Genomic DNA, 27,921 nt, shown 5'->3' on the forward strand with positions numbered 1-27,921 from the left:
ACAAAAATTTTTGGGTTAGACAGCTGTAATAGGAAGGAACTAGTTAGTTTAAGTTTAGAGCGTACATCACACAACAGTTTTTTCCCGTAAGGAGTTACCCAGGAGCACTTCCCTGACACCAAGTTGCATCGAGGCTGCGTGTTTCATTTGAAGGTATCTGTAGTGCCATGCGTTCTGGATTAGAAAGTCCGGCTTTAATTGGGTAAAGTATTTGAAGGTAACATTATCGAATAATTGGTGGATATATTTAAGGCCTTTCCTGGCCCAAAGCTGGGCATCTTGGGAGGTGAAAAAGTGTGGAAGGGTGGGATTATACCATAAGGGTTGATTCGCTGAGAGAGTTTCTGGAGAGTCAGGCAGCATAGATTTACATTGGTTATAAATTCTGAGGGAAACTTCCAACAAGTCTGCACCTTCAAAAGGATGTGACAAACGGCCTGTATATTGAGTTTCTCAAAGTTTGATAGGAGGTTACCACTGCAGCTTCAGCATCCATACATTAGTTGGAAGGCATAGTAATAAAGACACAAAATTAGGTAGGGCCAGTCCTCCATGCGATGTTGACTGCTGAAATGTAGTTATGGAGAGTCTGGGTGCCTTGGGATACCATAGAAATGACGAAAGGAGAGTGTAATTCTTTGAAGATCTTATTGGGGTTGAATACAGGACTGTTTGCTAGGATATATAAGAATTTAGGTAGCATGATCATTTTGAAAAAGTTTCACCCTCCCAGTCAGGGTTAAAAGGTAGATTTTTCCAGCTATCAATTTTAGCTTTAAATAGAGATATACAAGGAAAAAGATTGTTTGAGACATACGTGGACAAGGGTTGCTGCACCTGAACTCCTAAGTACTGAAATGAGGTGGTAAGCTGCAATAGACAATCTATAGGGAAGGAGTTGAGGAGTCCCAAGTCTACCGGGAATCCACTTGACTTGGACCAGTTAACCTTAAAGCCTGAGAAAGTTAGAAATCTTGAATAAGTACCTTCATAATTGTATTCTGGGGGATCTGATAAGTAAAGCAACATGTCATCTGCGTAAAGGGAGACGCGTTATTCCAAAATACCAATCCACATACCGTGTACATCCGTGGAGTGCCTGAGAAGTTGCACAAGGGGTTCTAGGGCAATGGAAAATAAATGAGATAATGGACAACCTTGTCTTGTACCTTGATGAATATAGAGGGGTTTGGATACTCTGCCATTGATATGAAAGCGAGACAATGGTTGGACATGCAAGCTATGAATCCAGATGAGAAAGACCTCACCAAAGCCAAATCGCTTCAACACATAAAACAAGTAGGGCCAGTTGACTGAGTCAAAGGCTTTTTCTGTGTCGATTGTCACCACTGCTCTAAGCAATGAAAGATCATTCGGAGCCTGGGAGGTTCGTAAACAGTCTACAGATAATATACCTAGAACGGGCTGGAATAAAACTGGTTTGGTCTGCACAAATTTTGGCAGCGATTAACCTTATTGAGCCTTAAAGCTAAAATTTTGGAAAAGATTTTAAGGTCTACATTAATGATATCGGCCTATACGAGTGACAGTACATTATATCTTTGTTTGGTTTGGGGATTAAAACCATCAGGACCTCACGTAATGATTCTGGCAATTTTTGGGTCCGAAAGATAGCCTTGTACATGGCCAATAAATGAGGTAATAAAGGGTCCAGATGCATTAAGTACCATTCCACTGGGAAGCCATCAGGGCCCGGGGTTTTATGCTTGGGGAAGGTTGAGTGCTAGCTCCATTTCTTCCACTGTTTGGTTCTTCTAGCATGGCGCTCTGAGCCCTTGTGAGCTTACGGAAGGGAATAGACTCAACATATTCATAATTCAGGGAGGGTATAATGGGCTTGATATGTATAGAAATTTGTATAAAATTGCAGGAAGGAGTTTAGTATTCCCTCCCGAGATGAATGAAGGATATTGTTTTGGTCAGATACTAGCGATTGTTATAGGGTCTGGGATGGGCTTCGCCAAAAAGGCCGAATACCGCCCATTTCGGTCACCAGATTAAAAAATTCTCTGATTGGTACAAAAGCCTTTTCTGGGTTTTGTTTATCAGGGCTAGTTCATAATCCCTTTGAGCGGATATTTGTCAGGGATGGAATCTAAAGTATATGACCTCTCAGCCACACCCAGAGCACCTGCAAGATCTTCTATTTTTTTCGCGCTAATAGCCTTTTTGAGGGCTGTAACCCTTCATACAAGCCCCTCTTACTGCTTTAAATGCATCCCACCGAACATGATCAGAGACCCCCTGCTCATTTTCAATCTAATGTATGATAGCGTCAGTACTGGTGTATAAAAACAATGGGTTCCACTAGCCAGTATGGGCTTATATGCCACACTTCCTGCAGCGTAGGTTCAGACACCTTTGGTTCCAATTCCAGGGGTGAATAATTAGAAATTACTTTAGGCAAATATGTTCCACCAGTTAACTTGGTAAGCAAGTCCAAGGTTGCAAAGAACATATCCAGCCTGGAAGAGATCTATGGGAAACAGAATAGCAAGAGTATTCTCTACACCCAGGGTGTCTCCACCGCCATATCTCCACTAGATTTTATGATTTAGCCCAATCTTTAAGGCTTGTCTTGAGGACGTGTTGGACAGTATAATCTGCCAAGGGCAGGATCCAACACAGAGTTATAATCCCCCCCCCCTAAAATAATGGCTCCTTGAGCAACCAAAAGGACAGCTAGCATACAATCATTTAGGTATTGCATCTCAAAAGGTGGAGGAAGGTAAAAAAGGTTTACAATCGTAAAAAAAAAAAAAAAAAAAAAAAAAAAAAAACTTACCACCACTATGGTATAGCATCCAGAGCAGTCAGTTTTCACCTCCACAATTTGTACCAGGAGATTTTTAGTAATTAGAGACCCCTCTGGAGTATGTGGAATATGTAGCATGAAAGGCATGAGCAATTAGAGGTCTCTTCAATGCCATTATTCTAGAGCTGGCCAGATGGGTCTCTTATAGGAGGAGGACACAGGCTTTCGTGCATTTAAAATGGTTCAACACCAAAGACCTCTTGATTTAAAAATTCATTCCTCTTACAATTTCAAGTAATTTAAGACACATGACAGGGCATATAAGTAAAATGGCTTAAAGAGAAGCACCGACCCACTATGAGTAAAAATTAACCTTGGAGGTAGAGAAAGTGTCAGCATTAACCACATCGTAAACGGATACCTGGAATGCCTCGCTACTATTATGATCAGAAAAACGGAATGTACCACCTCTGTAAAGTATAAACCTGTTAAAGAGAGCAAAAAAAAAAAAAAAAAAAAAAAAAAAAACAACCACCACCAGTAATCCCTCCTAACGACCCGGCTCTCTGCTAAAAACTGCAGTGAGCTTTATTCCAAAAGCCACATCGAAAATTGGGGACACAACTATGCCAGTTTCAGACTAGTAAGAGTGGGGGGGGGGGAAAAAAAAAGGGGGGCTTTGCCATCACTGACCACTTGTTGACAGGGTACATCATACTGTAACGAGTTGCTTGCCCCGAAGGTGGTGCTTAACTGCATTGGAGGTGGTTCTCTGCTTCTGGGTAGCTGCTAATAACCAGGGAAAATGGGGATCGGATTTCCAATAAATTTAATTTCGGAAAGGTTAGGAGCTACTCTTAGAATGTTGTCTATCCATCTTTAAAGTGAAGGAGTTTTGCCAACATTGGTCTTTGGGGGGGGTGACCCAGATGGAAGAAGGCGCATTGGTGCCCTAAGAGCTCTCTCAATGGCAAATAGGGGAGGAAAAAAATTATCTGTCCCCATTGTGGATTTCAACCAGTTTTCAAGAAAATCTTCAGGGTGTTTACCTTCAGCTCCTTCTGGAAATCCAATAAAGTGCAGGTTATTTCTTCACATACGATCCTCGAGAGCTCCAAGCTTAGCAGAGAGGTCTTTTAAATCTTGCTTTTGGGATCCAACATCGGCAGTTAAGAAGTTAACTGTCTTCAACATCACTAACTTGTTGTTGGGCTGTGGAGATTCTAGACCAAATCTTCTGCATATCGTGTTTAACAATGGATAAATCCAGCCCGACTGTCTATCTGGATTGTTAATGCAGCTTGACAGGATTGTGTAGCCTCCATAAGGTTTCAGAGCGACATCACCTTCTCCTGTGTCCCCCTTCTCCCTCCTGTGCAGGGCTCTCAGTGTGTTCCCTCTCATCCCAAGCCCCCTCAGTCTCCCAGGGGTCAGATTCCCCACTGAGTAGTAGGGGAGCTCTATCAGACCTCCGTGGGACCGCAGGAGAGTCTTCAAAATGATCTTTAAATGGTCACAGGTGGTTTATTCTTTATAGTACCTCGTTTACTTTTAGATATTGATATCCATAATCCCCCCTGTGGAACACCGCTGGATGTCTCTGGGAGGCTGAGAGCATGGAGAGGGAGAGCCGATGCCAAATTGAGAGCACTCCATGTTAGGCTGGTGCGAGTGGTTTCCCGATGATTTAGGGCCCTGGGAACCAATCTTCAACATCTTGCCAGGTATCAGGGTGTAGCTGGTAGTAAGCCCAAGCTGTCTGGCAGAATCGCCAACGGATCTTTGCAGGATCAAGAGGTGCACTCAGAGCTCTGGAGTCACGCTGCTCACATCTCCGCCGCTACTTTGCAGCGGTTTTAAAGGAGCTTTTGCCCAGAGAAGATAGTGGTGTTTCTGGATCATGTTCCGATATGGCTTACTCTTTGCGTTAGAGCTTGAACTTGCATTTTTGGATGGCATGGCGAACTGTGTTCACAGACAGCAATTTTTGGAAGTGTTGTCCATCACAGAACTATGCCCATCACAGAACTATGCACATTTTTAATGAAAGGCAGTCTTGGGGATCCAATATTGTATTTGAGCCTTGTCCCTTGCACACAGATTTTTCCAGGTTATTGGAGTCTTGATATTATGTACAGTAGAATATAATATATTTAAAAAGTCTTTGCAACTTTACGTTAAGGAACAGATTCTGAAATTGGACAGTTTTTAGACGTAGCTTTTCACAGATTGGTGGACCTCTGCCTAGGTTTACTTCTGAGACACTATGACTTGCTAAAGCCTAGTACACATGGGCCGAATATCAGCCGGTATTAGCCAGTTCAGATACTGGCTGACATTCGGCCCGTGTGTACAGCAGCCTGTCCGGCTTCTGTCGAATGGGCATGCTGGAAAAACAGCAGCTGATTGGATGCCAATCAGCACTGGCAGTCAATGGCTTGAATAAAAAAAAAAAAAAAACACCCGTCAGTGTGTACCAGGCTTTAGATGCCTCTTTTATACCCAATCAAAATCATATCTGAAAAATAATAAAGCAACATGAAGAATTCTACAGCAGTCGTGATATTATTGATCAACATCATGGTTTATTGTTGGATCTGCTACACCCACAGGAATAGTCTGCAATCACAGGATATCAAATTATATGAACTTACCACCCTCCATAGCGTGTCTACTACTAGGTCCCAAAATTTGCTGCTCTGTTTTTCTGGACACCTTACTACTTTTTTTTTTTTTTTTTTAACAATCTTATTTAAAATAGAACTAAAAGCAAAACATTTATTCACATTGCACAGAGTAAGCTTATAACCTAAATCATTTTTTTGCCATCTGTGTCACATTGGGGAAATTTGCCTTTACTTCCTGTTCCATAGCCAAAACATTAATGAAGGAATCCCTGGTTGTCATCAGGGTCAACAGAACTAGTGTCCCCCCTCTATTACTGGTCTGTGGACAATCCAGAACTTGGTATTTTTTTCCCCCCATGGTCAGTGATAACTAAACTTGATAACCGTAGCACAGTCAGAGAATAAAAAAAAAAAAAAAAAAAACCCCACACACCACTGACAAGTGTTCTAATCTCTTTCTATGCTTTCTAAAATTAAAACACAAACGTTACTTTATGTGTAATCAAGTCATTATAAAATCTAGAACAAATTATTGAATATACCATTGTGCTTTGTAGATAAACGTTGTGGTCTGTGACTTGACGTGAAATTGAATTATATTGTGCTGCAAGAACTAACTAGATAAATGATTTTACCAAAATGAACCCCATCGGCAAAAGTATAATGCAAAATAAAAAAATAAGCAAAACAGATGCTGTATAGGAGGTATCATAACCCCCCAAAAAAGATATCGAGTACACTCCCTCCCCCATAGGTTACTGTGTCCAGGGCTGGTGACAATACATGTAGGATGAGAAAGGTTGTGTCCTACCCTTTCCATACTGCAGAAGCAGGAATAATTTAGGCTGCTCCAGTTGCACACAAAAGGATGATTACTATACTAACTCTACAAAATGCCATCTGACCTTTAACTACTTCCCGCCTGCAGGATGTCCTCGGGTTTCAGTGTTTCTATTGGGATGATGCCTGCATCTACCGGCATTATACTGGTATCAGTTTCAGCGGGCGATTCCAAGTAATGCAGAAGTGATCCGGGTGGCTAATTAGCCACTCAATCACTTCCGCAGGTGGCACGTTTCCCATGCTCTTCTGTGCAATCGTAAAGTCCAGAAGCGATGCGGCCAACGGCGATGGCTGCCCTGTACAGAGAGGAACTGATGTTGTTCCTCTCTCTGTAACCCCGGAAAATGGGAGCGACTAGTAGTTCATCAATTCCGGTTCCTCCCCTTTGTTTACCTGCCCGCCAGCAGCCAATCAAACAGAACTGTGTCTGATCAGCTGCATGGCAAGCTAAAAGGAGAGATTTGGCGTCCAATAGACCCCAAATCTTTTCATAAAGGGGATCTGTCACGCTGTTCATCCCTTGTGATAGCAATAAAGTAGGTACAAAAAAAAAAAAAAAAATGTTTTAAAGCGCCCCATCCCACCATGCTTATGCGCAAATTTGAACACATACGTTACTCCCACACGCATATGTAAACAGTGATCGCACCATACTTGATGTATTGATCACAAATGTCAGAGGGAGAGCAATTCTAGCACCAGACCAGAGGTGTTTAAATTGTCGCCTATGGGAGAGTTTTAAGCATCATAGTTTTGCCGCCTTTCCAAAGGCAGATGCTATTTAAAGTGTGACATGTTCAGTATCCATTTACTCGGCGTAACATATTCCACATACCAAAGAAAAAAAAAAATAAAAATTGCGTTTGACAAATCGCTTCGCAAATACCGTATTTTTATTCTATAGGGTCTCTGCTAAAAAAATAAATTATATATAGTTTAGGGGTGGGGGGGGGGGGTTCTATTTTAAGTGATTTTCTAGCTGGGTGAAGAGTAATGCCCCATACACACGTGCAGATTATCTGCAGACTTTTGTCTGCAGACTTACCAAAACCATATAATATGAGGTCAAACCTAAACACTTTCAATTTGTATGCAATCCGGCAGGCCCTTGCACTACATAGAAAAGGTAAGTCTGCAGACAAAAGTCTTCAGATAATCTGCAGGTGTGTATGGGGCATTAGACTTACAGGTAAGTCCTTTCCTGAGTGTCTTCCAGGACAGCCCATGAGACCTAGGGCTCCTCCTACCAAGACAGGAAACATGTTAACCCACCAAATAAAAGGCGGTCCTCTAGGCCTCCCCTTCAGTATTTCTCGAGAACCGTAGGACGTCCCTGCAAAACATATGCATAATAAAAAAGGACATCACCAGGTGGGAATCCAGCTATCCTGGAAGACTCTCAGAAAAGCAGTTACCGGTAAGTCCAACTCAGCTTGTCTCAAGTGGTCTTCCAGGACAGTCCAAAGGATGATGAGCCAGAACTTACCAGTCTAGGGAGGGATCGCTGCCTTTCGACCAAACGCCTGCTCCTGGGAAGAGAGAAGGTCCAGGCGATTAGGTTTAACAAAAGGTCAAATAAATTAGACCACCTTACATATTTGCTCTGGTGAGGCTCCAGCCCTTTCAGTCCAGGACGCGGACAAGGCTCTTGTTGAATGCGCACTGACAAATGGAGGAGAAACATTCATAACTCTATAGGCTTTAGCAACTGTATGCTTTATGCACCTGGCTATGGTGGCCTTGGAGGCTCCATTACCCCTGTGTGTCCTGAAAAAAGTAAAAATAAGGCCTCAGATTTCCTAAAGGTTTGGATAACCTTAAGAGAATGAGAATGAGTATGAGTGTATGAGTGAAGAACCCTTCTGACATCCAAAAAAAATAAAATCCATCTTTCTCATTTTTAGGAAAAAAACAAAAAAGGTTGGTAGCACAATATCCTAGGATTCTATAACAGGAAGTGGCTACCTTTAGCAAAAACCCCACGCTATCGTCAAATTGTGAGGTAAGGCTCCCTAATAGAGCGCCTGAAATTCGCTGATCCTGCGAGCTGAAGTAACTGCAACCAGGAATGTTTTTAGTGTGAGAAATTTCACTGACAAATCGCTCTCAGGGGTAACTAAAGCTTGAAAGACTAGAGACCGGTCCCAAGTAGGACATGCTCTATCAACCAGTGGTTATGACCTGGCAATTGCCTTGAAAAACCTCACTATAATATGCTTTTCCAAATGGAGTACTGGAGGAAAACACTAATGGCCGCAGCCTGAACCTTTAAAGTACTAAACACACACACACCATAGGTTGAACTGGATGGACTGGTGTCTTTTTTCGCCTTTAGTAACCATGCAACTAAGGGACAGACCCTTGACGGCACCCTCCAAGAAAAAAAAAAAAAAAAAAACACACATAGGGAGAAAATCTTAAATCAGACAACCAAGAGTTACATTTCTTCCAAATCTTGGGAGTATGTAGCTTGTGACAGGCTTCCGGGAACAAACTAGGGTCTTGACAACCTTGGCTAAGAACCTATGGGAGCTTAGTATCTGCTCTTCAGATACCAAGCTGTTAAGTTTAATGATGCCACCTGAGAAAGATACCAGACCCTGAGACAAAAAGGTCCATAGGGAGAGTAACTGGAAGTTTCGAGGCTAGGGACTGCAGGACTAAAAACCCATGACCTTTTGGGCCAAAAAGGGGGCTATATGGATCAAATTGATTCTTTCCAGAAGAAACTTCCAGAGGACTTGTGAGATTAGTCCGATAGGAGGGAAGGCTTGGCAGAGGCTGAATGGGGAGCGACAATTTTGCAAATCCCTGGTCTGAGATTGATCACTTGGATTCAGGGAAAACCTGTTTTGCTGTTTGTTTGGGTTGCAAAAAGGTCCACCTCTGCTGGCAATCTCCGCAAAAAATTTCCGGGTTGAGGGACCAATTGTCCCGACACACCTGGTAGCAGCTGAGGTAATCTGCCAAACAATTCTTAGTCCCTTTCAGGTGAAGTGCTGAAATGGAGGTTGGATTCAACTCGGTCCAAGATAGAATCTTTTGGGCTGTAAATTGCAAAGTTCCCACTTCTTGTGCCCCAGTTTGTTGAGGTACACTACTGTTGCAATGTTGTCGGATTGAATCTGCAGATTGTGAACGCTGACCTCTGCATGAAAAACCTCTAAGGCCCTCTGCACTGCCAGAAGCCCTTTGATTTGATGATGCTCTTGCTCCCACCAGGGACCATTTTCCCTGTGCCATCTCGGTGTGTAGATGGGCTCCCCATCCATAAGCGCTTGCAGCCGTCTTTCTTCTGAGATATTGGAATGACCCATTCCAGCCCACTGGTTAGGTGAAGTGGCGACCTCCACCACCAAAGGGTTCTCTTTACCTTGGAGGGTATCCATACCTTTAGGTCTAAAGAACTTGTAGACCTGTCCCAGTTCTTTAGAAAGAACAACTTACGAGGACGTTGGCAGAATCTTGCCCAAGGTACAGCCGGAAAGCAATAAGTCATAAGGCCTACGGCTCTTGAGACATCTGAGCAAGACCCACTGCTTGATTTGCAAGGATGCCATCAATGGAGTTTTTGAAACCTTTTCCCCTGAAAGGAAACTCTTGATACAATGAAGAAATCTCGTATCCGAAATAGGTCACTCTTTGGGAAGGATTCAGAAGACTGCTCTTCGTTGATTATCCAGTCTAATGACTGGAGATCCCTCTCTAGTTTCTGAAACAACGCTGCCACTACTAGGAGGTCGTCCAGGTAGGGGGATGATCTTAATTCATTTTTGTGTCTTAACAGGGCCAAAGCTTCCCCTGGGACCTTTGTAAAGATGCGTGGGGCCAGATGACAACCCTAAAAGAAGCGCTTGGAACGGAAAATAATAAATCTCCGATCCCAATTTTACTGCTAGTCGTAAAAAACTTTGGCATGCTGGGTGAGTAGGAATGTGAAAGTAGGCATCATTTAAGTCCAGTGTTGCCATAAAGTACCCCGGGGAAAGCAGATTCCTTATGGAAAATATTTCAAGCGTGACATAGATAGCTTTTATCAAGCCATCAACATCTTCTAGTGAGAAATTGTACCTAGAGCCCCTGACGGGTTCCCTATCCTTAGGCTCTTCCTCCGATCCGGAGTCTTCCTGTGAGGAATGGGGAGACCTAGTCTCCTTTTCTGGATCCTCACTTTCGGCACCCTGCGGCGGAGCTTCAGGCAAATTGGCAGTCCCATCAGAGGCCTGACCGAGTGGGAGTCTGCATCTTATCAATCAGGGTCTTGAAAAAACTAAAAAGGTAAAAGGAAAGCTCATCGCTAACTGAAGTGAGCATCTTTTGACAGGTTACAGCTGGGTCATCTTTCACTAAGCTGTCTATGCACGTGCGGCAAACCACTTTACGCCATGAGTAGCTTTGCCCCACAAACTGCACATTTCCTCTTCGGTGGTAGCGCCTGGGCCTTGTCCTGAGAGGTGCTGGTGCCAGAGCCTGCGTCTGCTGCCTGAGCAGTAGCTGTAGAATAGTCAATCCTGCTCTTTGGTGTTCCACAAGCTCTGCTGAGTGTCAAATCTATACCAGCCACCCAGCAATCCCCTAATCGCGCCTTTGAGACTGGAACCAGCGTCTCCGGCGCCCGTTGATGACATTAACGAACAGAAATTACCTACGCCACTTCCTCTGTGCCAAAGTGGAATGCAGGAGCTCCGCCCCTTCTGCCCTAGACGCTGGGAATCAGCAGTTGCACTCTCCTCCCCCCTCCTCGGCCAGCCAGGTTGCCGGCGAGGATGCTGCCATTCCGGGATGTGCCCATCCATGTAAGCTGGACAGAGGCCATCCCATCTGCTCCCTTGACATCACCAGCAGTCTTAGCCCTCCCCAGGCACTGAGGACAGAAGATAAGCAGCCAAACACTGCAGGTATGAGGTATCACATTTTGCAGAAGGCTGCAAAGGAATGTTTACCAAGTCTCCAAACGACAGCCCATGAGACCCAAAGACCAAGGTTCCAGGAACATATCCCCCTGTCCGGAGCAAACAATGAAGGGGGGAGGTCTGATGACCGCCTTTTATTTGGTAGGGGTAACATGTTTCCTGTCCTGGTAGGAGGTGCCCTAGGTCTCATGGGCTGTGCTAGAGGACTACTTAAGAAAAACTAGATTTTTAACTTACCGTAAAATCCTTCTCTGTAGTTCATTGACAGACGCAGCTCCATATTCTTAACCATTGGGTTATGCTGCCCCCTATAGGAGGAGGACACTAGGCGGGGGGAACACAGCACTTTACCACGCCTATGGGGCAGACCCTGTAGGCATACACCCACTCACTCTGCTATAAGATTCAGGTTTTGTTGCAAGCAGTGTCAGAAGTAAAAATAAATAAATAAACCCCATTCAGAACCCCCACTCAGAAAGAGGAGCGGGTGCTGCGTCTATCAATGAACTTTAGAGAAAAGGATTTTATGGTATGTCAAAAATCTATAGTTAATTGACAGACGCAGCTCCATATTGTTCTTAACCATTGGGACGTCCCAAAGCAGTATTTGCATGAGGGGTGGGGAAACAACGCAAAGAAAGAACACAATACCCCTAAGGCTAAACTTAGCCAACCAGGTAACATGGAGCTCACCTAGAAACATAACCCATCAAAGAGAAAAAAATTGCTCTTTTAAAAACAGCAGCCTGCAAAACCTTGCGGCCAAAAGAAGCATCCGAGGATGCAAACACATCTACTTTGTAGAATTTAGTGAACGTGTGCACAGACGACCATGTTGCCGCCTTGCAAACTTGTATTACGGACGCCTGATGGTTAAAGGCCCCAGCACCGAAGGAGAATGCGCCTTCACAGGGAAAGGTGGAATCTGACCCTTCAGTAAATATGCCTGTACCACTGTCTGCCTGATACATCTGTATATGGTCACAGCAGACGCAGCCAATCCCTTCAGAGATCCTTCTGAGGACATAAAGGAGAGTCCGATTTCCTGAAAGACTCAGTAACTGCCAGGCCAACCCCAATTGCCCGAGCTACAGCCAAAGAATGCAAGGCATATTCGCTGGGATGCTTGGTCCTAGGACAGAGTGAAGGCAGCACAATGTCTTCATTCAATGTAAATCAGAAACCACATTAGGAAGAAATTACTGATTAGGTCGAAGTACCACTTAATCTCTGTGGACCACCAGAGAAGAACGGCAGGACAGCGCCGGAAATTCAGACACTCTGCAGGCAGAGGTAATAGCAACCAAAAAGGCTACCTTCTGTGACAGTGCCAAGTTAAAGCGGAGTTCCACCCTGGTTATACATTTCTTTACAAAAATACCCCCGGGACAGTCAGGGCTAGCACATTCCACAATGGCTAGCCTCTGATCTGTCCCGGGTTGCACTTACCTTTCAGGAGATATACTTACCTTGAAATTGTCTTCTCCAGCGCTGCCATCTCAGGTGTGGGCAGCTTGAAGCCAGCACGATCCTCTTCGGTCCTCTTCCTCCTTCTTCGGTCCCACGATGCACTGCACCGGCCCCGACGTCACTTCCGGGTCGCGCGCGTCATCCCTCCACAGCTTCTGGGCATGCCCAGAAGCTGTTTAGAAGGGGATGACGCGCGCGCCCCGGAACTGACGTCGGGGCCGGTGCAGGCGCAATGATTCCTGGGAGCTATGACGTTCAGCTCCCAGGAATCATTGCAAAAGCCAGGAAGTGACGAATCGCCGTGGCCGCCGAGGGGAGGAAGAAGGAAGGTGAGTATATTTTCTCTAAAAGGTAAGTGAAAAAAAAAAAAAAATTGCGATTATCCATTTGTTTTTCAGGTGACCGGGAGCGAGAAGATGGAGGTAAGTATAAATTTCGGGTGGAACTCCGCTTTAAGATGCCACGAAAGGTAACGGGGACCGTATCGGAGGAGGAGCCACACTGGAGGAACAAAATGACGGACACCCTGAAGAATGGCTACTCACTCCCTGGTACTTACCCAAGGTCATTGGAAAAACACTGCCAAAGCCGACAACTGGCCCTTGATGCTACGCAAGGGCAATTTCTGTTCAACCCCCGTTAAAGGAAGGTGGTGAAGATCCGAACCAAATCGAGAAGGAGCAAGGAAGAACCCCCAAGATACTCACAACACGCAATGCAAGTCTTCTTCTTTCCTAGCTTTTAAACAGTGTAGGAATCACCGACTCAGATAAGCCTCTATCCTTCACCTGGCGTTCATCAGCCAAACCATCAGAGTCAGCGACTAAAGCAGGATGGAGGATCGAGCCTTGGGACCGCAGATCCTTCCTGAGAGCAAGCTTTCAAGGAAAGTCTGCGACCAGCCACACCAGATCGGCATACCAAGCCTGGCAAGGCCAGCCCGCAGCCACTAAGTTGACCGGAATCCCTTCTGCCTCAACCCTGCATAGAAGTCTTGGCAGAAGCTTGAGAGGAGAGAAGGCGTAAAATCAAAACAATACTGACCCCACAGGGCCACCAGCGCGTCTGCCAGATGATCCCTTGACCAAGCCAAAAAACTCTGCAACTCTGTTGAGCCGAGGCACCAACAGATCCAACTCCGAGGTGCCCCACAGGAAAAACACCTCCGGATGAAGGGACCACTCCCCTTGGTCGAACACCTGTCGACTGAGGTAATACCAGTTTTCCAACCTGGGAATGTGTACGGTGGAGAGGACTGGAACAAATCGTTCTGCCCACCTTAGAATGCCGACTACCTGCAGAGCCACCAGAACACTTCTTGTGCCCCCTTGGTGACAGACCTAAGCCACGGCAGTGACATTGTCCAATTGAATGCGCACTGCACAACCCTGAAGACGATCCATCCAATGGTCCAGACACAGTCTGATCATTCGGAGTTCCAAGACATTGTTCAGTAGTCTGGACTCTCAGTGTCCAGATCCCCTGAGCAGAATGCTTAGAGGACGCCTCCCCAGCCAGACAGGCAGGCATCCGTGGCGACGACTGTCCATTACAAGGGGAGGAATGATTTCCCCAGCTGAAGCACCGGAGAAGAAAGTCACCATATCAGGGACTCCTTTGTGCCCCAACTCAACCAGATCCGATTGTCCAGAGACTGTGGAGTCTTTTCCCATTTGGTCAGAATCTCCCTTTGCAGGGACCTCGTATGGAACTGTGCAAAGGTAGACACCATCAGGCCCAGCACCCGCATGCAAGTCCAGAGGGATGACCATATTTTGGACAGCAGGAGACGAATTGCAGCCTGCAGCTTCTGGAGTTTGTCCAGAGGAAGGAGCACTCTAAGGCAGAGTCCAGAGTCAGGCTCAGATAGTCCAGCTTTGTGGACAGAACCAGGGAAGACTTCGGAAAATTCAGATTCCAGCCGAACTCCCACAGAGTTTGTATTGTTATCTCCAGAGCAGAAGGAGATTGTCCAAGTAGCCAGTACTGCAACCCCCTCGTTGGCATAGCAATGCTAGCACTGGGGCTAACACTTTTGTGAAGACCAGAGGGGCAGAGGCGGACCAAAGGGCAACGCCACAAACTAAAAATGCTCCTCTCCTACGGCAAAACGGAGGAAGCGCTGGTGACAGGCACATATTGGAATGAGAAGGCAAGCATCTTTGATGGCGATAGAGGCAAGGAAATATCCCTGACGCAGGGATGCCACCACCGTGCGAATCAACTCCATTCTGAACTTCTGCACTCGCACAAAGAAGTTCAGCGCCTTGAGGTCCAGGACTGGATGCACTTTGCCTTCCTTCCTGGGAACTGTAAACAGGTTTGAGTAAAAACCCTTAAAATGTTCAGAAGTCAGAACCGGGACAATCATAACTTAAAGCAACAGGTTTTGTACCACCCCAAACAAAACCTGTAAGTGGTCCAGGGACAGGCGCACATTGGAAGAAAACAACCTTGCTGGGGGACAAGAGTGAAACTTGATCTTGTAGCTGGACCGAATGACTTTGTGGACCTAACTTTTCTTGCACCAGGGAAATCCACAGGTCTAGAAACGAGTGAAGACGTCACCCCACCCCCGAAAGGGGTGAGAGCACACCTTCATGTTGAAGGAGCCTTGTCCGTGGGTCTGGAGAAGCCCGCTCTTGGCTTGCCAGATCAGGTTCGTTTGGATCCTCCAGAGGTGGCCCTGAAAGGCTGTAACATACATACACAGTTGTGCTCATAAGTTTACATACCCTGGCAGAATGTATGATTTCGTGGGCATTTTTCCAATAATATGAATAATTTCTTTCACTCATGGTTAGGGTTTGGCTGTTTACTTTTTTTTTTTTTTTTTTTAAATCATAATAACAGAAACGACCCAAAAGTTTATTTACCCTGGTGATTTTGGCCTGATAACATGCACACAAGTTGACACAAAGGGGGTTGAATGGCTATTAAAAAAAAAAAAAGTTAACCGTCCTCACATACATATATACACACATATATATATTAGGGCTGGGCGATTTTGCCTAAAAAAAAAAATCTTTGATTTTTAAAGAAAAATTTGAGTTTCGATTTTTTTTCCAATGCACTTAAAGCGGAGTTCCAGGCACAGAAATGATTTTTTGCTGAACATACCCCCAGGACAGTCAGGGCTAGCACATTCCACAATGGCTAGCCTCTGATCTGTCCCGGTTCGCACTTACCCTTTAGAAGAAATACTTACTTAGAAAATTTCTTCCACAGCGTTTCCATCTCTGTTGTGGGCAGCTGAAGCCGGCGCGGTCCTCCTCTGTCTTCTTCCGCGTCTTCGTGTCCCAGAATGCACTGCACCGGCCCCTCTCGTCACTTCTGGTGCAGCGCCGCATTCCTAAACAGCTTCTGGGCATGCCCAGAAGCTGTTTAGCAGGGGAATGCGGCGTCGCCCAGAAATGACGAGCGGGGCCGGTGCGGCGCATTGATTCCTGGGAGCTATGACGTTTAGCTCCCAGGAATCATCGCGAGGCAGGAAGTGACGGGGTGAGCCGCGGCTCCGAGGGAGGAAGCAGTCAGAGGTGAGTATTTACTATCTTCAATAAAAAGGTGAGTAAACAAAAAAAATAAAAATAACTATCCAATTCCTTTTCAGGTGAGCTCTACCTAGCGGAGGGGCACCAAAAAAAAAAAAAAAAATCGTTTTTGTGCCCGGAACTCCGCTTTAAAAAAGGACTGCAGAGTCTGGAGGGAGGACTGAGGAGAAGGAGAAGCTTTGTATATGTGTGTCTGACTGACGGACCACCGCCGCGCCTGGATGTGACGTCAGCTGCCGGGAGAGGAAGGGGGCGGTGCGTCTGTACAGGCCAGGGGCTGTGATAGGATTAAATCAATTTATCGCCCAGCCCTATTATATATATATATATATATATATATATATATATATATATATATATATATATATATATATATATATATATATATATATATATATATATATATATATATATATATATATATACATACACACACATACATACATACATACATACATACATACATACATACAAGAAAAAGTATGTGAACCCTTTGGAATGATATGGATTTCTGCACAAATCGGTCATAAAATGTGATCTGATCATCATCCAAGTCACAACAATAGACAATCACAGTCTGCTTAAACTAATAACACACAAAGAATGACATGTTAGCACCTCCTGTATTAGAGTGCCACTTTGAATAAAGGAGCACAGGGGGCACCTTTGGACAGCAGCATTCTCAGTCTGGAGGGAGGGGGGTGTTAGTGTATCTAAATCTGCTAATACACCAATCAAACTGAAGCCAAACTAAAGTGAACACTTTAGAAGCAGTTATAGCAAACCATTTCTCCCCTTTAGGGGTAAAGGTTGTAGATAAAAATAAAAAAAGCTGACCATTGTAAGCACCCCTGTCTGTGTTAAATCGTTTGTCTCATCCCTGTAACTGCTACATCTGCAGGAGAGCATGTTCTTTTGAAAAACAACAGACTTATAGGCAGGATCATCAGGTGAAAAAAAAAAAAAAAAACACACACAAATGCAGCCACCACATACAAGGATTGGTAAGCTGCAATATAATAAATGTTTGATTTAGGGTTTAATACGGCTTTAAATGTGTTTCTTTCATCCTTGCACACCTAGTACATACTTGTGCATAGAGCCAACCTTTGGCCACCACTCCTGGAAGAGATGCCCAAGGGTAATCCTTTCTCCACACTAATAGGTGACATCCACCTTTCTGACCAGGACTAAGGTTACACACATATTTAGAGAAGAATACATTAAAGGTAAAAAAATCTAAAGGTTTAAAAACAACTCTAAAGTACAAATAAAGGCAAAACGTATTTTTGGAAAGTGGAGGGGTATTAGACCTCCCCCCACAAGTCGGTTTTTTCTTTTATTGTGGTCTGTGTCCCCATTATGGAGATTCGCCCATCATATCAGTCCTCATTACGGTTATCACAGAGAGTGGGAGGAAAAGAAAAAAAAAAAAAATGTTGGGTTGTCCACAGAACAGTAAGACCTTGTTTACACTTGTGATTGAGGGGCAGGAAACCCCCATGGCTTATCCACAATTTTACTGGCCCTCAACTGCACCCCTTGTGGCAGCAGATATGGAGGGGGGGTGCCAGCATACTCTTAGCTGCGAGGCTTTGTTTCATGGCTGCAGCAGGAATTATGCCCAAACGCCACCCATTAACCACTTAAGGACCAGGCAATTTTTCTGACACTACTTGTTTCCAAGTTAAAAATCAGTATTTTTTGCTAGTAAAGGACAATTCTATATTTGTTTTTTAGCAGAGACCCTAGAAAATAAACAGGAGATTGTTGCAATACTCTGTCACACCTTATTTGGCGGAAGTCTTACAAACACAATTTTTTGGGAAAAAAAACACTTTCTTGAATTTAAAAAAAAAAAAAATAGGAAAACAGTAAAGTTAGCCCAATTTTTTTTTCTATAATGTGAAAGAATGTTACGCCGAGTAAATTGATACCCAACATGTCATGCTTCAAAATTGCGCACGCTCGAGGAATTGCGACAAAATTTGGTACTTAGTTTATAGTTACAGAGGGGGTCTAGGGCTAGAATTATTGCTCTCACTCCAACATCTTGGCGATACCTCACGTGTAGTTTGAACACCGTTTACATATGTGGGCGCGACTTGCGTTTGCATCTGCGCGCGAGCTCAGAGGGATGGGACGCTTTATTTTTTTTACACTGTCCCTTTAAAAAAAATGTTTTGATCAGTTTTATTTCTATTACAAGGAATGTAAACATCCCTTGTAAGGCTCCTTTCACACGGCCGCTCCGTGTGTCCGCAAATCATCCAATCCGTTTGCGGATGATTTGCGGACATAATGTAAGTGAATGGCACTGCGGGTGTCAGCGGAATACCACCCGCTGACACCCGATTTTCCTCCATTCAGTTCTGTTCCGTTTTTACAAATGGAACAGAACCCATTTTTTCTTCCGTGTAAAACACGGAAAGGAAGGAAAATCGGGTGTCAGCGGTGTCATCCGCTGACACCCGCAGTGCCATAGACATACATTATGTCCGCATATCATCCGCAAACGGATGGGATGATATGCGGGCACACGGAGCGGATGACAGAAATGTCATCCGCTCCGTGGTAAAAAAAAAAAAAAAGTCCCGCAGCGGACCTTTCACACGGAGCGGCCGTGTGAAAGGAGCCTAATAGAAATAATAAGGACAGGTCTTCATTAATGTGAGATCAAAAAGGCCTCGGATCTCACATCTATACTTCAAGAAAAAAAAAAGTATTTTTTTCCAGCATGAAAAAAAAAAAAAAATGGGCCTTTTAACCACTTAAGCCCCGGAGGATTTGGCTGCTAAAGGACCAGGGGTTTTTTTGCGATTTTTTACTGCGTGACTTTAACGGATAATTGCGCGGTCGTGCGACGCTGTACCTAAACGAATTTGACGTCCTTTTTTTCCCACAAACAGAGCTTTCTTTTGGTGGTATTTGATCACCTGTGCGATTTTTTGATCACGCGCTATAAACAAAAAAAGAGCGTAAATTTTGCAAAAATAACAATATTTTTCACATTTTTTTATATGAAATTCCCCAAAAAAAAAAGTAAAAATCAAAATTTTTTAACATTTTTCGGCCAATTTGTTTTATGCTACCTATGTTTGGTAAAAAAAAAAATCGCAAAAAGCGTATTTTGATTGGTTTGCGCAAAAGTTATCGCGTTTACTAACAAAGAGAAAGATTTTTGTCATTTTTGGTGTTTTTTTTTTAACGCATAATGGCGGCGATCTGCGATTTTTTTTTCGGTACTGCGACATTGCGGCGGACAGATCGGACCCTTGACTGACATTTTTGACACTTTTGGGGTTACCAGTGACATTACTGCAGTAATCAGTGCTATACATATGCACTGTTACTGCAAAAATGACACTGGCAGGGAAGGGGTTAACTTTATTGGACAGGGAGGGGTTAAGTGTGTCCTAGGGGCGTGCTTTCTACTGTGTAGGGACATGGCTATTGGTGTAAAAGCAAAGATCAACCGTTCTACATAGTAGAACGGTCAGATCTTCACTTTTACACAGGGAGAACTGACAGGCAGCTTGTTTACACAAGCTGCTCTGTCTTTCTCCCTTCACAGGAGCGATCGTAGTGTGGCCGGCGGACATCGAGTCCGCCGGTCACACGCACTGACTTGCCTGTGAACGAGCCGCGGCGGGCGCGCGCCTCGGCGGGCGCGCGCCCGCCCGCGATAGGCTCGCAAGTCAGTGACAGGCGGGTGACGTACCGATACGTCACTCTGCCTGGCCGGGGCTGACCGCCGCAGTATATAGTCGTGCGGCGGTCGGCAACCGGTTAAAGAGGAAGTAAACCCTCCTCTGACACTTGTACCTATAGGTAACCCTATGATAAGGCTTACCTATAGGTACTGTAAATATCTCCTAAACATGTACCGTTTAGGAGATATTTACCTTACATGCAGCCAGTGACGTCACTGGGGCATGCGCTCTCAAGGAATGGCCGCTGGTGCCGCTCCTTCAGAGCCCCGTGCCGTGACCGTCGGCTCCCGCGAGCATGCGCGGGAGTAATGTAATCGCGGTTCCGGCCAATCAGATGGCCAGATGCCGCGATCCCAGAAGATGGGCGACTGAACATGTCGTCCGTCATACAGGTGAGCGGGCGGCGCTGCGAGGCTTCGTTCTAAGGCAAGTATTTCATAATGAGCTAGTATGCAATGCATACTAGCTCATTAGGTGTTTCTCTTTCAGGTTGGAATAAAAAAAAAAAAAAAAATGTTTTAATGAGTTTACAACCTCTTTAAGGAGGAAGCATAGAGTGGGGGACATCTTGCCCTCACTTGACTTCCCGCACACACACGTGATCCCAAACTTCTGTGTGGCTCGCTTCCGATGTGATCACACACAGCAGAAGCCGGTCAGCGGGCGCACAGTACTTGATGTCTGCTGGCACCCCCTGATCGTCCAGCAGGGGCACAGAACTGCAATCTTCCTATGTAAAAAAGGCAGAGTGCCATTCTGACAAGGGATGGGGGGTAACCCTTTTATTGCCCCTGATGTTAACCCCTTCCTAGCCAGTGTCATTAGTACAGTGACAGTGCATATTTTTAGCACTGATCACTATATTAGGGTCAATGGTCCCCAAAAAAGTGTTTGTGTCCAAATGGCCGGCACAATATCGCAGTCCCACTAGAAGTCACTGATAACCTCCATTACTAGTAAAAAATATAAATAAAAATATCCCAGTTTGTAGACGCTATAACGTTTGCACAAACCAAACAACATAAACTTATTGGGATTTTATCAAATACATGTAGCAGAACACATATTGGCCGAAATAGATTTTTTTTTTTAATCACGGGTTTAAAAACAAAAAAGTAAAAAAGGTTTTTTTTTTCCCCCTTTTTTTTTTTTGTTTATTCAAAGCGCAAAAAATAAAAACCAGAGAGGTGATCAAATTCCACCAAAATAACGCTCTATTGGTGGGAAACAAATAAATATTACTTGGGTACAGTGTCGCATGACCGTGCAATTGTCAGTTAAAGTAACAGTGCTGTATCACAAAAAATGACCCGGTCATAAAGGAGGGGGTAAATCTTCTGGAGGTCAAGTGGTTAAAACAGTCAGCGAGGGGGGGGGGGGCAATACAACACCTTCTCATCACCTGTCTATTGTGGTCTGAAGAGCGACCCGAACAGACAGCAAACAAGGCCTTGTTAGAGTGCAAATCTTCCAATAGGGACAGCAGTTTTGGTGACACTCCACTTTGCAGGGATTTGCCCTCACTTCCGGTGTTGTCATTGGGACAGGAAGTGAAGGGAAATCTCCCCAATGAGATGTCTGATAAGGGTTAGAAGCCTCCCTTACGTTTTCTGACATGGGGGGAAAAGTTGTAGCTTTAGTTCTGCTTGAAGAGGTCCTGCACCCCTCTACCTTCCAATCAATAAAAGCTGACAGGGCTCCAACCCTTCCCTTCCTGTGATAACACACAATACAATGTGATGTGCAATGGCCTTTCCTGCGAACAATGCCAAGGCTGTCTATTGTTTCCCATTGCCCCTCTCTCACCCCAGAGACATGCAGGGTAGGAGGCTGTGTGTGGGCCCGAGCCCGCTGTATTCCCCCCTTCACTTACCGAGGCCCAGCAGGCACAGCGTCACATAACACAGGCAGCGCTCCATCGTCTCCGTACAGCTCGTCTACTCCTTCCACACCGACTGCAACACAGAACACAATCTGCACAGTCACATGACCGCCCCGGCCGCGCCCACCGCTCTTACCTCATCTTCATTTACTGGGTTCACGGAACTCTATGCTGAGCGGGAGGGAGAAATCACATCGCGTTCTATTCTCTTCACTCATACACGGACTGTGACCTACAAGGTGTGTTACACTCATAGAACCCTACAACGTGTGTGTGTGAGAGGAGCACACAGGATTATGGCTTAGAATGAGGCCTTATCGGAGAATGCGGGAGGTGTATGACAAACAGTAAGTTTTCCTAACAGTAAATGCTGAGTCAAATGTGCCTGGCAGGAGAGGTCATTGTGTTACACAACAACAAACCACCTGAGCCTCTAACACACTACCCGAGCATCTAACACACAGCACACCACCTAAGCATCTAACACAACAACAAACCACCTGAGCCTCTAACACACTACCCGAGCATCTAACACACAGCACACCACCTAAGCATCTAACACAACAACAAACCACCTGAGCATCTAACACACAGCACACCACCTGAGCATCTAACACAACAACAAACCACCTGAGTATCTAACACACAGAACACCACCTGAGCATCTAACACACTACCTGAGCCTCTAACACACAGCACACTACCTGAGCATCTAACACACAGAGCACTACCTGAGCATCTAACACACAGAGCACTACCTGAGCATCTAACACACAGAGCACTACCTGAGCATCTAACACACAGAGCACTACCTGAGCATCTAACACACAGAACACCACCTGAGCATCTAACACACTACCTGAGCCTCTAACACACAGCACACTACCTAAGCATCTAACACAACAACAAACCACCTGAGCATCTAACACACAGAGCACTACTTGAGCACCTAACACACAGCACACCACCTGAGCATCTAACACACAGAGCACTACCTGAGCATCTAACACACAGAGCACTACCTGAGCACCTAACACACAGAGCACTACCTGAGCATCTAACACACAGCACACTACCTGAGCACCTAACACACAGCACACCACCTGAGCCTCTAACACACAGCACACCACCTGAGCATCTAACACACAGCACACCACCTGAGCCTCTAACACACAGCACACCACATGAGCATCTAACACACAGCACACCACCTGAGCATCTAACACACAGCACACCACCTGAGCCTCTAACACACAGCACACCACCTGAGCATCTAACACACAGCACACCACCTGAGCATCTAACACACAGCACACTACCTGAGCATCTAACACACAGCACACCGCCTGAGCCTCCTAACACATAGCACACTGCCTGAGCATCTAACACACAGCACACCACCTGAGCATCTAACACACAGCACACTGCCTGAGCCTCCAACACACTACCTGAGCATCTAACACACAGCACACCACCTGAGCATCTAACACACAGCACACCACCTGATCCTCCTAACACATAGCACACTACCCGAGCCTCTAACCCACGGCACGCTTCCTAAGCCTCTAACCCACGGCACACTATCTGACCTGCTAACCCATGGCACGCTTCCTGAGCCTCTAACCCACGGCACGCTTCCTGAGCCTCTAACTCACGGCACGCTTCCTGAGCCTCTAACTCACGGCACGCTTCCTGAGCCTCTAACCCACGGCACGCTTCCAGAGATGCTAACCCACAGCACGCTTCCTCAGGCTCTAACCCAGCTGCTCACCCAAGGCATGCTTTCTGAGCCTCTAACCCATGGCACGCTACCTGAGCCGCTCACCCACAGCACACTTTCTGAGCCGCTAACCCACGGCTTGCTACCCTAGCCGCTCACTCACAGTGCGCTTCCTGACCCTCTAACCTACGGCACTCTAGCTGAGCCGTTAACCCACAGCACGCCACCTGAGCCGCTAACCCACGGCACACTACCTGAGCCACTCATCCATGGCACGCTTCCTGAGCCACTAACCCACGGCACACTACCTGAGCCACTCATCCATGGCACGCTTCCTGACCCGCTAACCCACGGCACACTACCTGAGCCGCTCATCCATGGCACGCTTCCTGACCCGCTAACCCACGGCACACTACCTGAGCCGCTCATCCATGGCACGCTTCCTGACCCGCTAACCCACGGCACACTACCTGAGCCGCTCATCCATGGCACGCTTCCTGAGCCGCTAACCCATGGCACACTACCTGAGCCGCTCATCCATGGCACGCTTCCTGACCCGCTAACCCACGGCACACTACCTGAGTCACTCATCCATGGCACGCTTCCTGACCCGTTAACCCACGACACACTACCTGAGACACTCCTCCATGGCACGCTTCCTGACCCGCTAACCCACAGCACACTACCTGAGCCACTCATCCATGGCACGCTTCCTGACCCGCTAACCCACGGCACACTACTATAGCCACTCATCCATGGCACGCTTCCTGACCCGCTAACCCACGGCACACTACCTGAGCCGCTCATCCATGGCACGCTTCCTGACCCGCTAACCCACGGCACACTACCTGAACCGCTCATCCATGGCACGCTTCCTGACCCGCTAACCCACAGCACACTACCTGAGCCACTTATCCATGGCACGCTTCCTGACCCGCTAACCCACGGCACACTACCTGAGCCGCTCATCCATGGCACGCTTCCTGACCCGCTAACCCACGGCACACTACCTGAGCCACTCATCCATGGCACGCTTCCTGACCCGCTAACCCACGGCACACTACCTGAGCCACTCATCCATGGCACGCTTCCTGACCCGCTAACCCACGGCACACTACCTGAGCCACTCATCCATGGCACACTACCTGAGCCACTCATCCATGGCACGCTTCCTGACCCGCTAACCCACGGCACACTACCTGAGCCGCTCATCCATGGCACGCTTCCTGACCCGCTAACCCACGGCACACTACCTGAGCCACTCATCCATGGCACGCTTCCTGACCCGCTAACCCACGGCACACTACCTGAGCCACTCATCCATGGCACGCTTCCTGACCCGCTAACCCACGGCACACTACCTGAGCCACTCATCCATGGCACGCTTCCTGACCCGCTAACCCACGGCACACTACTATAGCCACTCATCTATGGCACGCTTCCTGACTCGCTAACCCACGGCACACTAGCTGAGCCGCTCACCAATGGTCACGGAATACTTCCTCTGGGAATTCGCCTTTCTTGCAGTTAATCTCATAACTGGGGAATCCTTAAGGCAGGTCTAAAGCCAAACTTTGTTTTCATTTTGGATGGACTATTGTAAATGTTTTTGTTTGTTTCTCATTTGAGACTTTTCCTCTACTACACCTATCCTGCAGACTCAACATGAAGTGTATAGACACTGATCAACCATAACTTTATGACCACCCACAAAGCTGAACTTTACCCAGAACTTGATGAAAAATAATGTTCTTTAGCAAGGAACATACATTCCACTTTAATAATGATGCTACCGACATTAGTTAGTGCTGGAAATTGCCTCCAGCATTGCTCTGGTTTCTTCTTGCTGGAGGCTGCCATTTTGCTGAAGTCCAGAGCCCCTGAGCAGAAATAAACCATAGGGAACCCCATACTTACAAATCGACCGAGCCGGAATACCATAGCAACATTCCCATCTGGTGGCGGCGAGGTATGTCTGGCCCGGGAGCTGTAGGAGCGGAACCAAGAAAGACCCACGAGGGAACAAATGGAGGGTGAATATTGTATATGTGAGATAGAAGTACTGTATGTTCATCCATGTCTGTCATCAAAAGTAGTTACTGAAACAAATGTATGTGTATGTGTCTAACCAGAGAATGAGAAGATAGAGCAGTGACATAATGAATGGGGGCAAGGAATAAAATCGTAGTAACAAGCAGTGTTAATTTCGTCGACTAAAACCGACTAAAACGTTTTAGTCGACTAAATTAACACAATTTTAGTCGACCAAAATACGACGAAAACTAAAACAATTCAGATGACTAAAATATGACTAAAACTGCATTTTAGTCTTAAGACTATAACTAAAACGAAATAAAAAATTTACATCATCAAAATTAACTCTCCTCTGCTGGCCATTTCTATAATCGGCAACACAATTCCATCCAGAGCATGTAATAATAGCACATTAAAGTTTAAACATGTATTGCACCACCGCATACGCATAAGTAAGGAGCATCTACTAAGCTGCTGAAAACTAAACAATTAAGAAAAAGGCTTTTCTTATATTTTTCCCTAATATTTAATGTTTGTAATATATTCAGGTAATATGTGCAATGACATTACAGCCAATGGAGTTTACAGCAGTGTTAATTTCATCAACGAAAACATTTTCGTCACCAGCATTTTTCAACCGACGAAAACGAGATGCAAAGTATAGCACATTTCCGTCAAATGACGACAACTATGACAAAAATCAAATCCGTTTTTGTTAACGAATGAAAACTAAACGAGAATGTGAGACAGGGACGTTTACCCAACTTCCGGTTTTCACGGAGCTCCGCCTGTGTGGCGTCTGGCGTGGCGTGCCCCGTGAGGGAGTGGACTACTACAAGAGAGTCGACTCGAGATCAGTCACCTGACCTCACCAGAGCACTGCAGCTGCAGCATTACAGCCAGACACGCCAGGCCCGACTCATCACCCGGCACTGACACCCGGCCACCACCACATCCAGAGCAAAGCACCCACTGTGAGTTAACAGCCAGGCCAGCTATTACTGCCTCCCTGGGTCCCCACAGACCACTCACCAGTCACCACTGGCATCTGATTCCGCCATCCATCCAGGACTGTGTGCGTGCATATATGCCGCTGAGGCCCGTCCGGCCCATCCTGTTCAACAACTTCAGTTCAGAGTCAGACCAGAGACCACCCTTAAACCTGAGACCCCCATCCAGCACTCTGAGCAGCACTGTGTGCACTCACTGCACTGACTGCAGGCAGCAGCATTACAGGCCTCCTCTCTGACCTGACCATAACCATTTAGATCAGTGGTCCTCAACTCCGGTCCTCAGGGCCCACTAACAGGCCAGATTTTAAGTATTACCTTGAGGAGATGCAGATTAGAGTACTGCAATCACTGAGCAGCAAATGATATCACCTGGGATGTATTTCAGTTATCTTGCAAATCTGGCCTGTTAGTGGGCCCTGTAGGCCAGGGTTGAGGACCACTGATTTAGATGACTAAAATGAGTTTTAGTCGACTAAAATGTAGGACGTTTTAGTCGACTAAAATGTAAGATGTTTTAGTCGACTAAAATGTACTGGAGTTTTAGCCGACTAAATACGACTAAAACTAAAACACTTGCAGAAGACTAAAATGGGACTAAAACTAAAATGCCATTTTAGTCCTAAGACTAAGACTAAAACTAAATTGGAATTTGCTGCCAAAATTAACACTGGTAACAAGTGCAGCCAAAGTTGTGCAGGGTATGGAAAAATAAAGACAATCCATCTTAGAGAAGTAGAGACGGAAAAAAGAAAAAGATGCATGTACAGTTAGTTCCATATAGACTTGGACACAGGCACAATTTTCATACTTTTGGCTCTGTATGTCACCAGAATACATTTAAAACAAAATAATCCAAATGAATTTGAAGTGCAGACTTTCAGCTTTAATTCTAGGGGTTGAACATAAATATCAAGTACACATTTTAGGAACTTCAACCATTTTTGTACACAGTCCCCCCATTTTCCGGGGCTCAAATGTAATTGGACAAATGAATATGAACATAAATAAAATGTTCATTTTTAATATTTTGTTGAGAATCCTTTACTGGCAATGACTGCCTGAAGTCTGGAAACCATGGACATTACCAAAGACTGGGTTTCCTCCTTTGTGATGATTTGCCAGGCTCTAACTGCAGCTGTCTTCAGTTGTTCTTTGTTTGTGGGTCTTTTTGCCTTTAGTTTTGATCTTCAGCAAGTGAAATGCATGCTCAATTGGGTTGAGATCAGGTGATCGACGCGGCCATTGCAGAATATTCCACTTCTTTTCCTTCAAAAGCTCCTGGGTTGCTTTTGCAGTGTGTTTTGGATCATTGTCCATCTGTACTGTGAAGCGCCGTCCAATCAACTTTGTTGAATCTGAGCTGACAATGTATCACTAAA

The 27,921-nt window shown here is 45.7% G+C and overlaps 1 protein-coding gene across 1 annotated transcript in view; it reads right to left on the reverse strand.

Annotated features, from left to right (window-relative positions):
• Positions 1 to 21,858, reverse strand: part of LAMP2 (lysosomal associated membrane protein 2) — a 146,693-nt gene extending 124,835 nt beyond the window's left edge. The window contains exon 1 of the mRNA XM_082262518.1: positions 21,767 to 21,858. Coding sequence (XP_082118644.1) covers positions 21,767 to 21,812 — 46 coding nt within the window. The 5' untranslated portion in view covers positions 21,813 to 21,858. The remainder of the gene's footprint in view (positions 1 to 21,766) is intronic.
• Between the last annotated feature and the right edge of the window lie 6,063 nt (positions 21,859 to 27,921).

The sequence above is a fragment of the Pelophylax lessonae genome (genome assembly GCF_965119305.1).
Source record: "Pelophylax lessonae genome assembly, chromosome: 7".
Taxonomy (NCBI): domain Eukaryota; kingdom Metazoa; phylum Chordata; class Amphibia; order Anura; family Ranidae; genus Pelophylax; species Pelophylax lessonae.